Source organism: Tasmannia lanceolata, unplaced genomic scaffold (genome assembly GCF_043159265.1).
Source record: "Tasmannia lanceolata isolate RefF3 unplaced genomic scaffold, GAP_Taslan_0.1 ptg000002l, whole genome shotgun sequence".
Taxonomy (NCBI): Eukaryota; Viridiplantae; Streptophyta; class Magnoliopsida; order Canellales; family Winteraceae; genus Tasmannia; species Tasmannia lanceolata.
In genome coordinates, this window is record NW_027518679.1 from 1,591,182 (window position 1) to 1,607,575 (window position 16,394).

A 16,394-nucleotide genomic window follows, 5' to 3' on the forward strand; every position below is an offset into this window, starting at 1 on the left:
GTCAGAATGCCGGACTAGTGCATATGATTTCTCTTTTTAATGAATTTGATGTCTCTTACATTGGACTGTTCAGCAGCAGAGATACAGCAAGTAACCAGTGGGATTCCTCCTTGCTTCAAAGCACTCGGATGGATCTGGACAATGGAACACACTGGATTTAGAGAAAATTTCTTACAAACCTACTCTAAATTTGATACAACAGTTACATCAATTTTCCTGTGATCATACAACTAATTGCCTGTTCATAGAGAAGGTGGAAGCCCACTCTTGTTCTATGACAACAACAAAAATATTTAGGACATCTAACAATTAGGTGAAGAATTGTAACTGGTCTTGGTTTTTTGGAAGATGGAAGGCGAATCTTGATGGCATACAGCGTTTGTAACTGGTCTAGGTTTTTGGCCATGACTGCTTATTTACTTCCAGAACATTTTGTTTTGCCTTTATTGCATGTTTAACAATTATGACATAGACCATGGTTTTAAATTTCGGCCGAAACGTTTCGTTTCTGCCGAAATATTTCGGTTTCGGTGGAAAACGGAACGAAATTCATAGTGAGTCGGAAAAGTACCAAACTTCGCCGAAATATTTCGTTTCGGTAAAATTTCGGTGAAATTTCGGAAATTTCAGAAATTTCGGTGAAGTACAAAATTTCACCCGAAATTTCGGTGAAACATTTCGGAAATTTCCGAAATTTTTACAAGATTTCGTCCGAAACTGAAACGTTTCGGTGATGATCGAAACTGAAACCGAAACCGAGATTTAAAACCTTGACATAGACTAGTGTTCCTTTTGTGTGACCCGGGGTTTTCATATTTCATGGGAGCTCCCTAAGGAGACTCCATCTTCTCCCACACTACTACTTTATTTTCTGTGTTTTCTTCAATGGATTGGCTCTGATACCATGTTATTGTGGTGGAGGAGAAGAAGAGGAAGTAGTAGTGAGGCTGGAGTCCCCTTACGGAGTTCCTATCCCTAGATAACTTATCTACTCCCTAGGCTTAAAAATACATTGGGGGGCCACATTGTTTGGGTGATGCAAACCATTCATTTGATGGGCCCTCACATAGATAGGGTGTGCCCAAAAAAACAGCTTCATAGGATCATCCCAACCCTTTGATTTGTGGAGGTAAAAATGGACGGGTATAAACCTTCACAAATCTGTCCATTTTTCCCTCTACAAATCGAAGGGTTGGGATGATCCTATGGAGCTGATTTTTTGGGCACACCCTATCTATGTGAGGGCCCATCAAATGAATTCTTTGGATCACCCAAACAATGTGCCCCCACTGTATTTTAAGCCTAGGGAGTAGATAAATTATCTACTATAGGGAGTAGGAACTCTTCTCTCATATATATGCCCAAATTAGGGTTACATGTACAAAGACTATAATACCATTCAACAATTCTTACTTTAGGTTTCTTGCCATAAAATACTACGGAAATCATTAACAAACTGATTCTCACCTGCAAAATGGCAGGGCTTTTTTCAGCTTCTGCAGCAGCAACAACTGCTTCAACCCCTTCAAGATTATAAACATTGAACGCACCAACCGCATAGCCACCCTTTTCCGCATTCTTCACATAGAATAATATTGTCAAGACATAAAAATATACATTGTTACCATATAATGAAAATATGTATTGTTGGAATTTAGTAGAAGAGATTACAAGAAGGAGATCCTTTGTCGACCAATGTTTAACAAGACAAGCCCAATTTTTCACAACTTCTGCTAGTGCATTATTGTCACCAACGTTACCTGATAAGAGCCAAGTAGTACAAGTGACTGAGCATCTGATAAAATGTCTATCGATAGCAATAAACATATAAGATCATCTTGGAGTTGGAATCACCTGGAAAAACTATGTATGGAACACCTGGATGTCTACTTTCAGGACCTAGCTGCCATAATGGAACACCGGCCAAGGCTTGTCCAACAACCTGGGCACGCTTTGCTTCTAAAGCTTTTGTAGCAAGATCTGATGAGGTGATGCCCCCCTGAAAAAACATATTTTCGAGTAATATGCATTTCTTTCTTTCTTTCTTTCTTTTTCGATGGTGCTTTTTTACCAAAAGAAAATGATTTTTTGTTGTTTTTTGTTTTGTTTTTGTTTTTGAATGGTATGAATGAATGAATAAATACTGAATATTAAAACAGATCCAAACAAGAATAATAAATACAAATGGAAACATAAGCATTTTAGGCATAAAGAAAGAAGAAAGTAACACTAAAGAGATAGACACGCACAAACATTTAGAAAAGTTCATGAGTTAGAGAGATACACATTTAAAAACAATACATTTGATGCAAAAGTTGCCGTCATTGCATGCGGAGATCCAAACAAATTATTAACAACTGAAGATAATGCATTTTCAATAGCAATTCCTTATACATGCAAATACCTTGGCAAGGATATAACGAGGCCGTGAATTTATCCGTCTAACAATGTCCACCAATGCGGAGCTGACTCTGAAATTAATTTCTAAACTCTCGGAAGGAGCTGTAGAATGAAAAGAAAAATTAACTAAGACAACTCGTTGAGTAGAAAAAAAAAAAAAAAGAACAAGAAAATTTCCTTAATCAAGAACACTGCATTTAACTAATGATTCATAAATTGCCTTCATTTTGTCCTAAAGCTATTTCTTTCAGCTAACAACATTCCCTGGCACAAGGCTTCAAATTATACTTCAAAGCACTGTTTAAAAACTCTTCGAGTCAATCATTGACTCACTAAGTCAATAAAAGCTCATTGTTCCAATCATCAACTCACCCAAGTCGACTTGGTTTTACTTAGCCTACTGAAAAGATGCCTGTACTGCTTAAGCCTAAAAGACCAGGGAACCTCTACCATAGCCTCCCAAATCCTGAAAAAGCCCACTTAACGCCCATTGTCATCAAGCCTAAGGTTTGGACCCACAGATGATACCGATGTATTTCGGCAATCATTTCCTCAAGGTTTTGTCATGACAAGATTAGCCGAGACTTGCAATTGCTGTTTTCTTTACTTTTCTATTTTCGACTTGAAGTATTTATAAAATTTGGTGGCCTTACATGCTCGTATTAATAAAATAATATTTTGGCAATTCAATTTTTGTGGCATTTAAAGAACATGTTTTAACCTAGCATGAAAATGCTTGATGACAGTAGAGCTGTCGGTAGCAAGTGTGTGCTACTTACCCTTGGACCACCTATCACACTAGGATAGATCCTAGGGCAAAGTGTGGACACAATAGGTATAGTCCTAAATGAGCTCAGGCCTATGGGAGTGATAGGGTTAACTCCCTTAATGGCTAGTGACAGGTCAGATCAGCCCGTGTGTGAATCAGGATGCTGTCATGCTTCTGATACACCCCTGTGCCAAGGTTTTAAATTTCAGTTTCGGTGTCGGTTTTGGCCGCCGCCGAAACGAAATATTTCGGTTTCGGCCGAAAGCATGTACAAATTATGATAATGATTTAGTTTTTTTTTTATTTCGACCGAAATGTCTCAAATTTCGGTGTGAAATTCGGCGATTTCAGTGGAAATTTCGATTATTTTGGCAGACATTGTTAAAATTTTGGTGTAAATTTTGCAAAAATGGCTAAAGACGAAATTTCAACCGAAATTTCGGCGAAATCCCAGAATTTCGATGAAATTTTGCTGAAATCTTGTAAAGAAACGACTTCATGTAAATTTTGTTTCGGCCATGGCCGAAACCGAAATATTTCGGTCATTTCGTTTCGTTTCAGCCGAAATTTAAAACCATGCCATGTGCATGTTATGAGCATGACATATTGAAGAACTTTGGAATAGGACCTGAAAAGCTTGAGAAGTCCCGGGACCATGGTTATTAAAGTCTTGTTTTTTTGTAAAAATTTATCCCAAGTTAAATATTTTATTTTGAAAATATTTATTTTATCCCAAGTTGCCCTCATATAATAGATTTCATATGAATTATATTAAATATATATGATTAAAACTATAGTATATATATGATTCGTAGGGGCTCTCTTGAGGCCCTTCTCGGTCCTCTTTTCTCTTAATATATTGCTATTTCAAAAAATATTGCTTTCATTCATCTTTGGTTTGGTAAATGGCTCTATTTGATTCACGACATTTTCATGTTATTATTTAATCTTATTTTATTTTTTTGTTTCGGTTTCTTACATATATACTTGTGCTAATGGATCCCTCTAGAGATCCAATCTCTTCCGCTATGTCCCTTGGCAATGAACATGTTCCTGATGGTCAAAATCAAGGAGCTGAAGAGACGCAAGGGAATATCAGAGGTATTTGAAGAACAACAGAAGATATTTAGAAATTGATGTACTCTTATCATTATTTTAATTGATCTATTTAGATAGGAGTTAGAATTAGAAGAGAGAAAGGGAGATGAGAGAAAGATGTAATCATGTACTCATGGCATAGTGAAAATGTGTCTTTTCTTGTTTTTTCATCTAATATTAATAAACATAGCAACGAATTTCTTTAGAACATGGATTGTTTCCAACAATATTCTTATTACTTTCTTTTTCTTAAGTGTCTGGCTCCTAACTGGACGATCACCCTCTATTTTTCTACATAACATCAAAGAGGGATGACAGTGAAACCATTTGGTACAAAAAGCTTCCAATTCCTTTTTTTATAGGTACGCTGGCTTCAACCCACAACCTCATGGTTTCCATACAAAGGAATTTCCAGCTGAGATACGGTCTCAAACCCCACATGCCTTCACTATAGAGTGTAGCTCCTGGCATATAGCATTCTGTGAGAAAATTTGTAATATACTTCTGTGTAATGTAAGATTATTTTTGTATCTATTTCTTTAGGACATCCTAGTCATTTTCAATCCAAAAAAGGGCATACTTGTAAGTTGTTGATAAAATCTGTATTTCAATAATCTTGGATGTATTACAATGAAGCCCAATGAGTATTTATAAAGAACACTCAAGAAGATAAACATAGAAAGATATATGGCAAGATTTGGGAAGATAATCCTAATCTAATCAAGTTACTTAATCTAGCCTACCACCAAATCAAATCAAATCAAAGATCCTAATTTATTTAGGTTGCCTCATCTAACCTACTTTCCTAATCTTCAACCAGGATGATCTGACGGTGAGATCTCCATACTCTAACATGCCCCCTCAAACGTATGTGGATTGAAAAATTGACGTACGTTTGATTACAATAAAAAAATTCTCCAAGAAATTACAATTAAATGTTCCAAGAAAAAATCCGCTTACTTGATGCACACTGTCGAACAATTTCAAGTGATTGATACTTGTTGCCGAGATGCTGAAGACGAGTGACTGGGAAGGAAGGTGGCGCTTGTAAGATGTGCCAATGGATCATAGCGTCAATGGACTGGATAAAACTCAAGCCTCGATGGGCGAGTAAGAATGGGTCACTATGGACCGATGCCGGAATGGGTAAGAATGGGCCTCGATGGGCAAGTAAGAGCCACGAGGACAAGAAAACATGGCTCGGTTTCAAAGTACCGATCCTCATAGGAATTTGAAACTACTCTCTTGGGTACGCACCTCAACCGAGTAGAGCACTATTTCAGGTATGCACCTTAAGAAAAGGTACCTCAACTGAAATAAAAAATGAAGATTTGAAAAATGAGAATATGGGAGAAAATAAAAAAATGAAGAGAGTGACAACGACAACAAGAAACTTTGAAACTTTGGACGAGATGTGAAAAAGAGTGTGCATATGTCAAATATTGGCGAGGGGATTTCAATGCTTACAAGGTAAGATGTATTTTCAGAAAGATGAGATCGAATTGAAGGCAAGAAAATTAGAATGCAACGGGGTGCCCGTACCAATTTAAGAGGTAAAAATTATACCAAGGGTAGAACAAGGATGCATGGGAATTAAAACAAGGATGGGCTACTTATCACCTTCTTGCCGATGAGAGATCTTTGGCTCTTAGCATGGTATGATATTAATTCTCACCAAGTGTCATCATTACTGACTTGGGAAACAACAAAAAAATTCTTGAAGATCTGATTTGAAAAGGACTAGGACAGAAAGCGGATAGCACGAAAGGAGGCACAACATGGTTGTCTTCTACTCAGTGTATGAGAAAGAAATAGAGGAGAGGGTTCTGGTTGAGAAAAAATAAATAAGAAAAGGTTTTGGTTTGCAACGTTGTTGGTATCCGGCGGACGATTAGATCGGCCGTCCGCCGGATGACGGGCTCCTTAATGATGTGCTCAGTGGGTGGTCCGATCGACCCGCTCTGATACCATGATAAAATCTATATTTCACTAGTCTCGGATGTATTACAATGAAGCCCAATGAGTGTTTACATAGAACACTCAAGAAGATAAACATAGAAAGATATATGGCAAGATTTGGGAAGATAATCATAATCTAATCTAGTTACTTAATCTAGCCTATCACCAAATCAAATTAAATCAAAGATCCTAATTTATTTAGGTTGCCTCATCTAACCTACTTTCCTAATCTTCAACCAAGATGAACCAACGGTGAGATCTCCATACTCTAAGCTTTGTTTCACATGGTATCCGAGCAAAGGTCCTGAGTTCAAAACTCCTTGATATTAAAAATCCACATGTGATGGTCAACCCAAAATAGGGGTCACATGTGCCACGTGTATGCCAACCCTAAAAAAGAGGGGCCACACATGAGGAGTGTTAAAGTATAAAAGATTAAATAACGCCATCTCCAACAGCTTAAGCTTTTGGAGTAATTGGTTCTTTCACAGTTGTAACTACTGTAACTACATGTTGAGATATAATGAAAACTATTCGACGGTATGTTATCCATGTCCAAACTTTTATTGACCGATTTTCCTTTTCATTAGAATTACCAAGAAGACTAGCTCTACTTTTGGAAGCGTACACATTTACATTGGAAGGGAGACCTGACCAGCTAGCTACGTGTTTTTTTTTTTTTTTAATTTATTTTCTAGGAATTCTGATACTGCCTGATCTCTTTAATACAAAGATATAAATGTATTTATCTCTATTTCATATTCAGATTTCTTCATTGCATATTTATGTATCTTATTTCTGATTACATATTTATGTTTCTCAGTTCCCTAGAAAATGAATCGAACATTGAAATAATTTGTCACAAATAAGATCTGGAATCATTAGATAAAATATTTAATTTAAATTTCATACAACTAGTTACGTAGTCATGCTTCAAGCGGGGAGGCAAGAAATAAAATGGACAATATAAGAGGAGACTGACAGTTTCCTGTAATGAGCTTGCGACTGGTCACTAGAAGAGTGTCCTTGTGGGCTCTAAGAAACATATTTGCCATTTCAGCTGCACGATTTATCTCTTCCTCTCTATCTTCCAATGACTTCATGGCAATTTTTTCAACAGATACCTATCTCAAGAAAGAAAAAGAAAAGAAGAGGAACTTACATGCACTGTAACCACTAAATGAAAGTTTGATATAATGAAAATGAAATATCAGTTTGCAACTTGAAAATATTGTCCAAAATGATGAAAAGGTATATCTATATAGTTTCTGACTTACCTCTATGCATTTTAGGATGTGTCCAAGTTGCGATCTAAGCTCTTCAACCTGCAAACCAAGAAATCAACATGTACCTTCATATGGCCATCAAGATATGGGAAAAACTAGAAAGAAGATAAATCACCAGAAATCACAATGTCCAACCTGTTTTGTGGTTTTCGGAACATATGATCCCACAACAATAAGACCACCATTCTTTTCTTTATTTAATTTCACATCTTTCGGAGAAATGGGAGTCTTTGGCTTTATTCCAATTCGAGCAGATACAAAGCTAGCAGCCGTGCGGCACAAGAAAAGCTTCCCCTTCATTTCAGCCTGCCAATTAAATGATAGATGAACTTATCCATATATGCTCTTTCGAAGTTATGAACTTAAGAAATATAGACATATAAAACTGAATTTCGAGTTTTGTCGCAAGAGTGAACAGGCGAGCAACCACAATTTAGAAAATATGCAGGTAGCAAGGTGGCTTGCCTGGATCATTCCTGCTGCAAATACAGCCATGTCTCTTTCACTAGCTGCATTGACAATGCATATCGACCCCTGCTAATCAAACAATAAACCAAAGCTGTTCATGATGAAATACTAAAATCTGTGGGTTTTAAATTTCGCCCGAAATCCGAAATATCGGACTGAAATTTTGGATTTCGGTCAAGACAGAAACCGAAATTACCTAAAACCGAAATTTCGGCCAGAGTACCAAATTTCGGCAATTTTGGCCAAAATTTCGGGTAAAATTTACTTTTTTCCAAAATTTTGGCACTGTTTGAAATTTGTTTTTTGTTTTTTTTACCAAATTTCAGTTTCAACTATGTTGGAAACCGAAACCGAAATTTTAAACCTTGCATCAGATTGTAGTAGTCTATTCATGTACCTTAGGCAAGCTGCAAAGATGCTCACAAACAGCACTAGGTCCTCCTTTTCGCAAAAGCTGAATAGAAATGGATGCAACATTTTTGGCTGGAATTCGGCCTTTGGTTTTCTCCTCAACCCACTATCATTTAGGATAAGCAAATTGTAATTCAATTCCATGTCCTCAGTGTGATAAGACCTAGAACAATAACATGTTCTTCATGAAAATTTTGGGTAATCAAAACAGACCTCGCGAAGGTTAGAAGCTTTATAACCAAAAGCAGCATCTTTAGAAAACTCAGTCTGCCCAGCAGGAACGAGCCTAGCAAACAGAACAATCACCATAGCATCACATTTGATTAGTCCTGTTAGAGAGAAAGAGAGAGGGGGTTCACCAGGGGACGGGTGGTGGTGGTGGTGGTGGAGAGAGAGAGAGAGAGATGCGGCGAGAGATGAGGGGTGGGTTTGCGCGAGACACGAGACCGAGAGATACGACGAGAGAGGGATGGATACGAGGGACTCTTCTTTCCTTTTTCTTTTCCTTTTTTTATCAATGGATCAGATTTGGCTCTGATACCAAGTTAGAGAAGTGGATAAAGAAAAGGAAGCGAAGGAGGAGAAGAGTGAGGGAGATGGAGAGTCTCCACTAAAGGGAGCTCACATGAATATGATGTATAGATAGGCCCAACTTGGGGTTACATGGTACATTGACTATAATACCCTTCTACATACATGCAAAGACCTAAATACTCTTCAACAAGTCCAATCATAACAACCTACCTATCAGAATCAGCAACGTAGTGTATATCTTCAACAGTGTAACGCCCACCTTGAAGAAAGAAGGGGCAAATGATCCACGCATCCATCTCCCCTAATACTGATACAGCTGCATCTGGTTCCTAGAAAAATCAGCCAGGCAGCTTTAAGACTGCCATCCATTCCAAATTTAAATTTTGAACTAAAGACCCATATATAACATAGAAGAGCTAAAACACTTGCCTCGGGAAAGTGACCTCTAAGTGTTGAATCACCTCTCAGAACCACTGTGTACCCAATGTTATCAACTGATTTAGCTGCAACCTCTATGTTTCTACATATATCTTTTACCAATGAGACGGCCTGTTAAAAATTCAAAACTTCTGAATTGATGAACAAGATTTCTCTTCAGGCAAATAGTTAAAATAAAGAAAACAGTCAAATAAAATAATTTTACTCTAATAGTAGAGCAACAACTATTCATCATTGCAGACAGGCTTAAAAACTTAGGAATTTAAAAATGAAAACTGTCAAATCTCACACACTATTTACCTTCTCAGAACTCAGTGACCGAGAATTAGTTAAAATAAAGAAGCAATTAGGCCTTTTGTTGAACTGGTCAATGAGCGATTCAACATTCCTGCATAAAAAACATTGCAGAGTATAACACATAAAATGCACTTCCATGGAAATATAACTGATTATGACTGAATATGACAAGCTCTCTTAAAAAATATAGAAAGAAAAAATACAGAACTGCAATTCACGGAGGTAGAATAGGTTGGGTTTTAGAATCTTATACAGCGTTAATTTATACAAGAGAATTTGCTTATATATAGGCAATCTGTGTCAAAACCGAAAGTATTGTAAACAAGTAAAAATAGGGAAGCTTAGCACCCCATTAAGGCTTTTTTTCTTTTTGAAAGTTGACGAATTTCATTAATAATCAGGGCGGGGACAAGATGTCCCACGCCAAGTACAATGCAGAAATTAAAATAGTTAGAGAGTACCACTCCATTAAGACTTCAATGTCATGAACAGTTTGAGTTCCAGTGGGGTCATCATCCAGAACAACTAAAACCTTTGAAGCATAATGGGATTCCAATCTACAAATATCTTCAACAGGATCTTCTGGCCACTCAGATGGAAGAGAGTTCAAGACATCTTCTTTCTTAAGCGCTGGAAGTTTGTCTTCAACTTTAACACCTGCAAGGCTCTCATACACCTGCAAAGATAAGGCCAAAACTTTCAATGAACCTGTGCTTGCTTCTTACAAGTGCTACTACATAGTAGGGTGCAGTTATTGACACCAGATCAATGTATCATGATGCAATTAATGGTAGATTTCTGATAGTGTAGTAGTACTTTAATTTTTTAGTATTTTTAGTGATCCTTTTCTTTATATATATATATATATATATATATATATATATATATATATATATATATTGTTAGAGGAATTAGGTCAAGCAAGAGGTTGCTTGAAGCATTACACCCAAGGTATCTAATTTGGAATACCAAGTTTGTTGCCTCCAGCCCCTATATATAGAGATACACTAGGGTTAATGACTGGTTAATGGACTCTAGCCCATTTAGGCCCACTACACCGGTCCATTATCTTATTGGGCTTATATTAGAACATACATGGGTTATATCATATACCCAACAATCTCCTCCTATGTTCTACATATAGCACAATCCAATAGATAGATAATGTGATGTCCAAACAAATATTGAATCATCCATAGCACCATATCAAAAAAGATGTGTAATCCAACTGAAAACACGAATACTTTTATGATTAACCAAGAGTTTCAGATACAATCTAAACTCAACCAAAAGGTAGTTTCACATATAAGTGAACCCCACTGATCTTAGATGAATTCATTCATGGGGTATGATTCTCATCGAGATCCAAAATAAAGTTCCACAAAAAAGTGAACTCTATACATACTGAAATGAAAGCATAGTCTTTATGACTTTAGAAGATTTACTCATCAAGTAAGTCATCTTCATCAAAGTTCAAATCAGGACAAGCTTCTCCTTTTTCGCCAATCCCTGTGAATTACCAAATATGGATTGCATGAAAATGTATCCAACCAATAGTGTAAACATGAAAGTATCTAGTTCTACCTGAAGAAGAACTTAGTGCAATTCCATAATTCACGAAAGTATCTAGTTCTACCTGAAGAAGAACTTAGTACAATTCCTTAATTCAAGAAAGTATATAGTTCAACCTGAAGAAGAACTTAGTACAATTCCATAATTCACGAAAGTATCTAGTTCTACCTGAAGAAGAACTTAGTACAATTCCAAAATGGCTGAAAAAGTATCAATATCACTCACCATAAGCATCATTGTCAAGTTTCAATAAAGAACAAGACCTAAACAGCTTCTTTTGCAAAGAACCATTCATCATTGTCAAGTTTCAATAAAGAATAGGGCCTAAAAGTTTCTTTTGCAAAGAACCATTTCATGTTTCCATTTGGAAAGTTACAGGCATCATATCCAAATTGAGTTAAGCTGTATCATCAAGTTTGGAATGAAACAACCTTTTTCAAGAAGGACATGTCATCAAATGTGGAATGACATAAAGACAACTATAAACATTATTGAAACATATCAAGTGCTTATCTTGGCCAAAAGGGGGATTCGAAAATTCAAAATAACATGAATGTAGGTAAAGTCCTGTCTATACAGACTTTAACCCCATCTCCCCCACAGTTTTGAATATTCGATCTTTGTTCAGTTCCTTTGCGAGAGCATCGGCCATATTATCCTTTGATATCACATCAATCGAAGTGATAATCCCGTGTTCAATGAGATAATTCAGCATGGCATGTTTCAACCTAAGATGTCTCCTCTTACCATTAAAGAGTGAGTTCTTCACAATCGTAATTGTAGCTTGATTATCACAGAATACACTTAAGGAATTAATCCTTAACCGAGTTAGTGGAATGTCCATAACCATAATCAGAATCTTTATCTCCTCTGCTTTCATTTGCAAGTGAAGCTAGAGCATAAAGTTCCAATTCGACTTCCACACAACAGCAGTAGATTTGCCGTTCCTGATTCTGATCCCCATGATTCATCAGAATATGCTTCCACGATAAATGGATGGCCACCATAGTTTTGAGCATACTCTTGAGTACACGAAAGGTATCTCATCAGCCTCATAAGGGCATCTCTATGCTCATGGCAAGGATTGCTAGTAAAACGACGCAACATGCCAACTATAAAGGCTATGTCTGGCCTAGTGCAACACAAACATGAGACTACCAATCAGTTTAGAATAATCTAACAAGCTCACACTGTTTCTTCCTTAGAGATCAGCTTCTTGGTATAATCAAAATGGTGTCTCAACCGGTTTGCACTCACTGCATCCGCAAAAGGAAAGTAGTTTTTCATATAATGGGCTAGGCCAAGGGTGATTCCTTGCCTTTCAAAAACTTACTTTCATACCAAGAATGGTGTTAACAACACCCAGGTCTTTTCATGTCGAATTCTTTACCCAAAGTTAGATTCACATTACTCATCACAGAGAGAGAGAGAGATTGGAAACAAGAATCAACATCTACATACAAGCACATAATCATGAACTTATTCGACACAAAACGATAGTAAAGGCATTTATTCGAGTAATTTGTCAGAAATCCAAAGCACTTTACTACTTTGTCAAATTTCTGATGTCACAATTTAGGTGCTTGATTATGACCATAATAAAATTTGTATAATCACATACAAATATCTACTTACAGCCCATAGCCTTAGCCCCTTTTGGCAAATCGACTAGCTGCCAAGTTAGATTTTCTAACAGAGAGCTCATTTCATCATGAATGGCTTCTGCCCACAATATAGAGTCCCTAGATCTCATCACATCCTGATAGGATGATGGATCATTCTCCAATTGGTAGGTCACAAAGGCCTCACCAAATTCTTGGGTACTCTATTACATGTAGAAATTCTTACAGGAACTGATTCAGAAATCAGATTGGGACTAGTGTCAGAAGTAACTGGTTCAGACTCAACCAGCGATTCTGCATCGCCTGGTATGGTCAAACCCTGATCTTTGAGAAATTTATTCTCAAAGAAAATTGCATCTCGAGATTCTATAACCATATTGGTTGATAGATCCAAAAACCGATCAGCAGCACTATCTTCCGCACCTCCTAGATAACACAAGTGTTTATTCTAGTTCCCACTTTAGGTCTCCTAGGGTCTGGTATCCCTACATAAGCAATACAGCCCCAAGTCTTAAGAGCGTCATATCTACAAGGATGCTTATGCCATAACTCATACGGAGTGGAGGAGCAATTTGAGTTTAGCACTCTATTCAGGATGTGATTTGTAGTCTCCTCCTCTATCACTCCTAAATCTCTTAATTTTCAAGTTCAGTTGCAATTTTACTCGATCATTAAAAGCTTTTAAACATGTCAAAAGCTTCATCTTTTGATTTTAACAAATAAATATGACAATATCTTGACATATCATCTATAAATGTGATCAAATACTTCCGACCACCTCTAGTAGTGAAACTTTTAAAGTCACAGAGGTCAGAATGTATTAACTCAAGAAGTTGTGTGCTCCTAAAAACTTGACAAAAAGGTTTTCTAGTGATCTTAGTTTGAGCACAAACCTCACACCTGTCAAACATAATTAACATATCTAATGGTATAATATAAGTTTTACCAAGCTGGACCATTATCTGATATTTTACATGTCCCAATCGGTTGTGTAACAAGTTAGGATCAACAAGTGGTGAACTAACCTTACTAATAGTCTCATTTGCTAAACTCAATCTATACATACCATTGATTAAGAAAGAACAGCCAAAATAATAAGAGTTAACAGTTAAAGTTACTCTATCACCCAAAAAAGATGAACACATGCCAGCATTGTCTAAAAGACTAATATAAATTAAATTCTTTTGAATAGCAGGAACTACTTTAACATTTTTAAAGTTTGTGACCAAGTTCGCAGTTCTAGTGTGAGTCACCTCCGCCTCTGCTCCACTAGCAACTGTAACGGTCTCTTTCGCGGCAACATCAACTAAAAGTTTCTGGGAGTTGCAAACATGATATGTGGCTCCTGTATCTAACCACCAATCTGAAGAAGTATTGGCCTTACCGTTGCCCAATATAGCAATAAAACTCTTAGGCTCAGCCTTGCCCACCATCATATGAGCTTCCTTCTGTGGTGTGTCAGATTTAGGCTTCTTAGGTAGCCGACAGTTTGTTGCAAAGTGACTCCATTTCCCACAGTTGTGGCACTTGCCCTTCTTTTTCCGAAAGATAGTCTTTTTGGCCTCCAACTTAGGATGATCACTTTTAGGTGACTTGGATTTCTTAGGAAATTTCTTGGGATTTGATACCGCGTTAGCAGCAAATTGTTGCTGTCTACCCATCTCCAAATTATTTCGATTCTCATCTTCGATTCGAATGAATCGTTTGAGATCATCCAGTTCCACTTGCACATTTTTCTTATACATTTCAGTTTTAAAAGAAGGCCATTGAGATTCATCAACTTCTTCAGTCGAGTCAGCAAAGGTACTCAAAACGGTGTAAAAATAATTCATATATTTTAGATCGAATTGAGTCTTTCGCTGCCATGAATTAAATTCAGACCCAACAAAGGATTGAAGTTTGACCATCTGAAACAAAAGAGAACTCTTTTCCATTGTATTATTTAAATAATATTATAAATTGGAAAGAGTGCACCTGATTACGAATCGCATGAACCGAATCCAAAAACCGACGGCAAGAACCGAACCGTGTGAACCGTTCGCGAATCCAAGAGAAATTCTTGTCCAAAGATTCCTCCACCAAATTACCCCGTTGAATATTCAAACCCAATGGATGCGGATTTTCGGCCACCACGTACGACCCCAGAAGTGGTATCCAAAAAATGATTTCTAGTGGAGTGAAACCCACGACCAAAAACAGAATTTGGATTGAGACAAACCCACTATCAAATATGTCTTTGTGGGAAACAACAACCCACGCCCAAATCTGTTGCTATGTAGGAATTAAACCCACGCCCAAATCGCCCAAATCAGTTTCTTTGTAAATTCTTCTGAGGAACGAAACTTCCAAGTATTTTAGAAACTTACAAAGAGGATCGAAATAGTTGGGCTTAGTTGGCACCGAACCCCTCCCAACTCAGTAAGCAATTCTCCAACCTAGAACAATTATGCTCGTCTAAAAACATATAGTCATGATTAGGGCCTTGAATTCTTTTATTAGCAGGATGGCACTTCTCTTTTGAGAGTCATCATCTAGGAAATAACATATCCAAGGTCGAGAGTGAGAGGGCTGATTATCACGCCCAATTCACACGCAAGAAACGTGATACCCACACAGATAAGAGTGAAAGATCTTGATTCCAGTTGGGTCGGTTTGTTTGTGGGAGAAAAAGAGCTTCTAAGAATAGCCCTTCACAACCGTGTGACCTCCAAAAAATGAGTGAGTGAATAGCCTCGGTGGAATTGAAACACCAACAGAGGAATCGATCCAACCTACCTCTGCTCTATGTCGATCTTGCACGCTAAAAATTCAGAGAGAAGCCGACGATGAATAAAAACCCACAAGCAATAAAACCCACACAAGAGAAAGAGTCAAACGTCCATTAGGGTTTATTGTCATGCTTCAAGATTGTTAGAGGAATTAGGTCAAGCAAGAGGTTGCTTGAAGCATTACACCCAAGGTATCTAATTTGGAATACCAAGTTTGTTGCCTCCAGCCCCTATATATAGAGATACACTAGGGTTAATGACTGGTTAATGGACTCTAGCCCATGTAGGCCCACTACACCGGTCCATTATCTTATTGGGCTTATATTAGAACATACATGGGTTATATCATATACCCAACATATATGTATATATATATATATATATATATATATATATATATATATATATATATATGAGGAAAGTGTTCCTACACGATCGTGTAGGAAAGTTTCCTACACTGTCGACTTAAAACACAATGTACCCACATTGTTTGGGTGATCCAAACTATTCATTTGATAGGTTCTCACGTAGATAGGGTGTGCCCAAAAAATCAGTTCCATAGGATCATCCTAACCCTTTGAACTATGGAGGTAAAATGGACATATTTGTGAAGATTTATGCCCGTCCATTTTCACCTCCAAAAATCGAAGGGTTAGGATGATCCTATGTAGCTGATTTTTTGGGCACACCCTATCTATGTGAGGGCCCATCAAATGAATGGTTTAAATCACCCAAACAATGTGGGCCCCCACTGTGTTTTAAGCCGACGGAG

The 16,394-nt window shown here is 37.2% G+C and overlaps 1 protein-coding gene across 2 annotated transcripts in view; it reads right to left on the reverse strand.

Annotated features, from left to right (window-relative positions):
• LOC143871805 (ketose-bisphosphate aldolase class-II family protein) overlaps positions 1-16,394 on the reverse strand; it is a 119,539-nt gene that overhangs the window by 13,830 nt on the left and 89,315 nt on the right. For both annotated transcript variants that reach the window (XM_077376700.1, XM_077376706.1), the window contains 15 exons: positions 10,122-10,336; positions 9,664-9,751; positions 9,355-9,474; positions 9,136-9,254; positions 8,605-8,677; positions 8,378-8,497; positions 7,978-8,046; positions 7,648-7,818; positions 7,504-7,551; positions 7,209-7,350; positions 2,405-2,502; positions 1,855-1,999; positions 1,672-1,760; positions 1,468-1,578; positions 60-134 (listed from right to left, as the gene is read on the reverse strand). In XM_077376700.1, the coding sequence (XP_077232815.1) occupies positions 60-134; positions 1,468-1,578; positions 1,672-1,760; positions 1,855-1,999; positions 2,405-2,502; positions 7,209-7,350; positions 7,504-7,551; positions 7,648-7,818; positions 7,978-8,046; positions 8,378-8,497; positions 8,605-8,677; positions 9,136-9,254; positions 9,355-9,474; positions 9,664-9,751; positions 10,122-10,336 (1,683 nt within the window). The remainder of the gene's footprint in view (positions 1-59; positions 135-1,467; positions 1,579-1,671; positions 1,761-1,854; positions 2,000-2,404; positions 2,503-7,208; positions 7,351-7,503; positions 7,552-7,647; positions 7,819-7,977; positions 8,047-8,377; positions 8,498-8,604; positions 8,678-9,135; positions 9,255-9,354; positions 9,475-9,663; positions 9,752-10,121; positions 10,337-16,394) is intronic.